This window comes from Stylophora pistillata, chromosome 5 (assembly GCF_964205215.1).
Source record: "Stylophora pistillata chromosome 5, jaStyPist1.2, whole genome shotgun sequence".
NCBI lineage: Eukaryota > Metazoa > Cnidaria > Anthozoa > Scleractinia > Pocilloporidae > Stylophora > Stylophora pistillata.
This window is the reverse complement of record NC_142523.1, coordinates 9,887,924-9,892,923: the sequence shown is the minus strand read 5'-3', so window position 1 is coordinate 9,892,923 and position 5,000 is coordinate 9,887,924. Positions and strand designations below refer to the sequence as shown.

The 5,000-nt window shown below is 37.6% G+C and overlaps 1 protein-coding gene across 1 annotated transcript in view; it reads right to left on the bottom strand.

Moving 5' to 3' along the window:
* Positions 1 to 5,000, bottom strand: part of LOC148730172 (uncharacterized) — a 46,944-nt gene that overhangs the window by 6,326 nt on the left and 35,618 nt on the right. The window contains exons 8-9 of the mRNA XM_088760830.1: positions 2,651 to 2,743; positions 366 to 458 (exon numbers count right to left, since the gene is read on the bottom strand). Of these exons, the coding sequence (XP_088616956.1) occupies positions 366 to 458; positions 2,651 to 2,743 (186 nt within the window). The remainder of the gene's footprint in view (positions 1 to 365; positions 459 to 2,650; positions 2,744 to 5,000) is intronic.

The following is a 5,000-nucleotide window of genomic DNA, read 5'->3' as shown; positions in this document are numbered from 1 at the left end:
AAGAAGGGCATCCCCGCTTAAATTTTTCATGTGAAGGCCTTGAAGAAGATGCCATATCCTGCTGTGGAGATCGCCAACAATTGTAGACCTTATTTAGGTGTGGTCCGCATCTTCATACTAGGATGCCACAAAGGTGAAACAAAACCCCAAGACACCCAATTAGATTGCAAAGGATTGATCTAAATTGGTAAAACAGGGAGGGAAAACATCTCATCCTCTTTTGCCTAGGAAAACTACCAAAAGAATCCTGCAGAATAATTTGCTACATGGAAGGAAGCAAATGGTTGCTGAACATGGGATGTTTCTCAAACAAAATGCATGTAGGATGCTGGAATCTCTTTTAATCTATAGATTACAGAACTTACCATTACCCTCACAACTGTCACAATTGTTCGAAAAAGAAAGCCATGATTTCAAAGATGACCACCAAGTACTTCCTTCATTACCAGCAGTGGAACCTGTCAATTAGGCACATCAGCATTCTTTTAATGCGTGGCCTAATTTCATTATGTTCTAGGACCGGTTTACAGGACATTCTCTAATAACTAATTTCTTAGTTTTGTTTCAAGCCCACAACTTTTCCCAGATAGAATCAACCTGTTAACCATAATCACATAATTATCAAACATTAAAAGTTAACTAAAACATAATATTGAAGATTTATGTCCTACTCAAGAACTGTCTTTCTCCCTGGTAGCCTGCACAAAAGTGTAGTTTTTTGCTCTTTCCCGTCATACAAAGTGCTGTACAATTTGGAAGTAATTGGATGGCAAGATGGTAGTAGTAGTAGTAGTAGTAGTAGTAGTAGTAGTAGTAGGAATAGTAGTAGTAGTAGTAGTAGTAGTAGTAGTAGTAGGAGTAGTAGTAGTAGTAGTAGTAGCAGTAGTAGCAGTAGTACTAGTAGTAGTAGTAGTAGTAGTAGTAGTTGTAGTAGTAGTAGCAGCAGTAGTAGTAGCAGTAGTAGTAGTAGTAGTAGGAGTAGTAGTAGTAGTAGTAGTAGTAGTAGGAGTAGTAGTAGTAGTAGCAGTAGTAGTAGTAGGAATAGTAGTAGTAGTAGTAGTAGTAGTAGTAGTAGGAATAGTAGTAGTAGTGGTAGTAGTAGTAGTAGTAGGAGTAGTAGTAGTAGTAGTAGTAGTAGTAGTAGGAGTAGTAGTAGCAGTAGTAGTAGTAGTAGTAGTAGTAGTAGTAGTAATAGTAGGAGTAGCAGTAGTAGTACTAGTAGTAGCAGTAGTAGTAGTAGTAGTAGTAGTAGTAGGAGTAGTTTTAGTAGGAGTAGTAGTAGTAAGAGTAGTAGTAGTAGGAGTAGTAGTAGCAGTAGTAGTAGTAGTAGTAGCAGTAGTAGTAGTAGTAGTAGTCATAGTAGTAGTAGTAGTAGTAGTAGCAGTAGTAGTAGTAGTAGTAGGAGTAGAAGTGGTAGTAGTAGGAGTAGTAGGACTAGTAGTAGTAGTAGTAGTAGTAGTAGTAGTAGCAGTAGTAGTAGTAGTAGTAGGAGTAGAAGTAGTAGTAGTAGGAGTAGTAGGACTAGTAGTAGTAGTACGAGTAGTAGTAGCAGTAGTAGTAGTAGTAGTAGTAGTAGTAATAGTAGGAGTAGTAGTAGTAGTAGTAGTAGTAGTAGTAGGGGAGGAGTGGTAGTAGTAGTAGTAGTAGTAGTAGTAGCAGTAGTAGTAGTAGTAGTAGTAGTAGTAGTAGGAGTAGGAGTTGTTGTGGGAGTAGTAGTAGTAGTAGTAGTACTAATAGTATTAGGAGTAGTATTAGTAGTAGTTGTAATAGTAGTAGCAGTATTAGTGGTAGTAGTAGTAGTAGTAGTAGTAGTAGTAGTAGTAGGAGTAGTTGTAGTAGTAGTTGTAGTAGTAGTAGCAGTAGTAGTAGTAGTAGTAGTAGTAGGAGTAGTAGTAATAGTAGTAGTAGTAGTAGTAGTAGTAGTAGTAGTAGTAGGAGGAGTAGTAGTAGTAGTAGTATGCTTATGATATAACAGCCCTTCCTCAATAAATTCGGTGACAAATGTTCTTAATAGTGGGATAATGAAGAAAGATTGGTCACTGATTTATTGAAGAACTATCGAAATGATTGTTACGTGACACATGGTGGCTACCACTGTCATACACTTCTTAGGTAAGGTGAGTTAATTTCCCACCTTTAGCTCATACATACAGACAGACCAATAGTTTCTAAAAATTTGACCCACATAATTCCCCAATCTTGATATGCTAACCAAAGGTATTCGGCGGTGCAAGGCTACAACTATGAAAACCACGGTACAAACCCCTGGAAGCTCTGTAAGGGCAAAGAAGGGCATCCCCGCTTAAATTTTTCATGTGAAGGCCTTGAAGAAGATGCCATATCCTGCTGTGGAGATCGCCAACAATTGTAGACCTTATTTAGGTGTGGTCCGCATCTTCATACTAGGATGCCACAAAGGTGAAACAAAACCCCAAGACACCCAATTAGATTGCAAAGGATTGATCTAAATTGGTAAAACAGGGAGGGAAAACATCTCATCCTCTTTTGCCTAGGAAAACTACCAAAAGAATCCTGCAGAATAATTTGCTACATGGAAGGAAGCAAATGGTTGCTGAACATGGGATGTTTCTCAAACAAAATGCATGTAGGATGCTGGAATCTCTTTTAATCTATAGATTACAGAACTTACCATTACCCTCACAACTGTCACAATTGTTCGAAAAAGAAAGCCATGATTTCAAAGATGACCACCAAGTACTTCCTTCATTACCAGCAGTGGAACCTGTCAATTAGGCACATCAGCATTCTTTTAATGCGTGGCCTAATTTCATTATGTTCTAGGACCGGTTTACAGGACATTCTCTAATAACTAATTTCTTAGTTTTGTTTCAAGCCCACAACCTTTCCCAGATAGAATCAACCTGTTAACCATAATCACATAATTATCAAACATTAAAAGTTAACTAAAACATAATATTGAAGATTTATGTCCTACTCAAGAACTGTCTTTCTCCCTGGTAGCCTGCACAAAAGTGTAGTTTTTTGCTCTTTCCCGTCATACAAAGTGCTGTACAATTTGGAAGTAATTGGATGGCAAGATGGTAGTAGTAGTAGTAGTAGTAGTAGTAGGAATAGTAGTAGTAGTAGTAGTAGTAGTAGTAGTAGTAGGAGTAGTAGTAGTAGTAGTAGTAGCAGTAGTAGCAGTAGTACTAGTAGTAGTAGTAGTAGTAGTAGTAGTAGTAGTTGTAGTAGTAGTAGTAGCAGTAGTAGTAGCAGTAGTAGTAGTAGTAGTAGTAGTAGGAGTAGTAGTAGTAGTAGTAGTAGTAGGAGTAGTAGTAGTAGTAGCAGTAGTAGTAGTAGGAATAGTAGTAGTAGCAGTAGTAGTAGTAGTAGTAGTAGGAATAGTAGTAGTAGTGGTAGTAGTAGTAGTAGTAGGAGTAGTAGTAGTAGTAGTAGTAGTAGTAGGAGTAGTAGTAGCAGTAGTAGTAGTAGTAGTAGTAGTAATAGTAGGAGTAGCAGTAGTAGTACTAGTAGTAGCAGTAGTAGTAGTAGTAGTAGTAGTAGTAGGAGTAGTTTTAGTAGGAGTAGAAGTAGTAAGAGTAGTAGTAGTAGGAGTAGTAGTAGCAGTAGTAGTAGTAGTAGTAGCAGTAGTAGTAGTAGTAGTAGTAGTCATAGTAGTAGTAGTAGTAGTAGTAGTAGCAGTAGTAGTAGTAGTAGTAGGAGTAGAAGTAGTAGTAGTAGGAGTAGTAGGACTAGTAGTAGTAGTAGTAGTAGTAGCAGTAGTAGTAGTAGTAGTAGTAGGAGTAGAAGTAGTAGTAGTAGGAGTAGTAGGACTAGTAGTAGTAGTACGAGTAGTAGTAGCAGTAGTAGTAGTAGTAGTAGGAGTAGAAGTAGTAGTAGTAGGAGTAGTAGGACTAGTAGTAGTAGTACGAGTAGTAGTAGCAGTAGTAGTAGTAGTAGTAGTAGTAGTAATAGTAGGAGTAGTAGTAGTAGTAGTAGTAGTAGTAGCAGTAGTAGTAGTAGTAGGAGTAGTTGTAGTAGTAGTTGTAGTAGTAGTAGCAGTAGTAGTAGTAGTAGTAGTAGTAGTCATAGTAGTAGTAGTAATAGTAGTAGGAGTAGTTGTAGTAGGAGTAGTAGTAGTAGTAGGAGTAGTAGTAGCAGTAGTAGTAGTAGTAGTAGTAGTAGTAGGAGTAGCAGTAGTAGTAGTAGTAGTAGCAGTAGTAGTAGTAGTAGTAGTAGTAGGAGTAGTTTTAGTAGGAGTAGTAGTAGTGGTAGGAGTAGTAGTAGTAGGAGTAGTAGTAGCAGTAGTAGTAGTAGTAGTAGCAGTAGTAGTAGTAGTAGTAGTAGAACTAGTAGTAGTAGTAGGAGTAGTAGTAGTAGTAGTAGTAGTAGTAGTCATGGTAGTAGTAGTAGTAGTAGTAGTAGTAGTAGTAGCAGTAGTAGTAGTAGTAGTAGAAGTAGTAGTAGTAGTAGTAGTAGTAAGAGTAGTAGGAGTAGTAGGAGTAGTAGTAGTAGTAGTAGTAGGAGTAGTAGTAGGAGTAGTAGTAGTAGAAGTAGTAGTAGTAGTAGCAGTAGTAGTAGTAGTAGTAGTAGTAGTAGGAGTAGTAGTAGTAGTAGTAGTAGCAGTAGTAGTAGTAGTAGTAGTAGTAGTAGTAGTAGGAGTAGTAGTAGGAGTAGTAGTAGTAGTAGTAGTAGTAGTAGTAGCAGTAGTAGTAGTAGTAGTAGTAGTAGTAGTAGTAGTAGGAGTAATAGTAGTAGTAGTAGTAGTAGCAGTAGTAGTAGTAGTAGTAGTAGTAGGAGTAGTAGGAGTAGTAGTAGTAGTAGTAGTAGTAGTAGTAGTAGCAGTAGTAGTAGTAGGAGTAGTTTTAGTAGGAGTAGTAGTAGTGGTAGGAGTAGTAGTAGTAGGAGTAGTAGTAGCAGTAGTAGTAGTAGTAGTAGCAGTAGTAGTAGTAGTAGTAGAACTAGTAGTAGTAGTAGGAGTAGCAGTAGTAGTAGTAGTAGTCATAGTAGTAGTAGTAGTAGTAGTAGTAGCAGTAGTA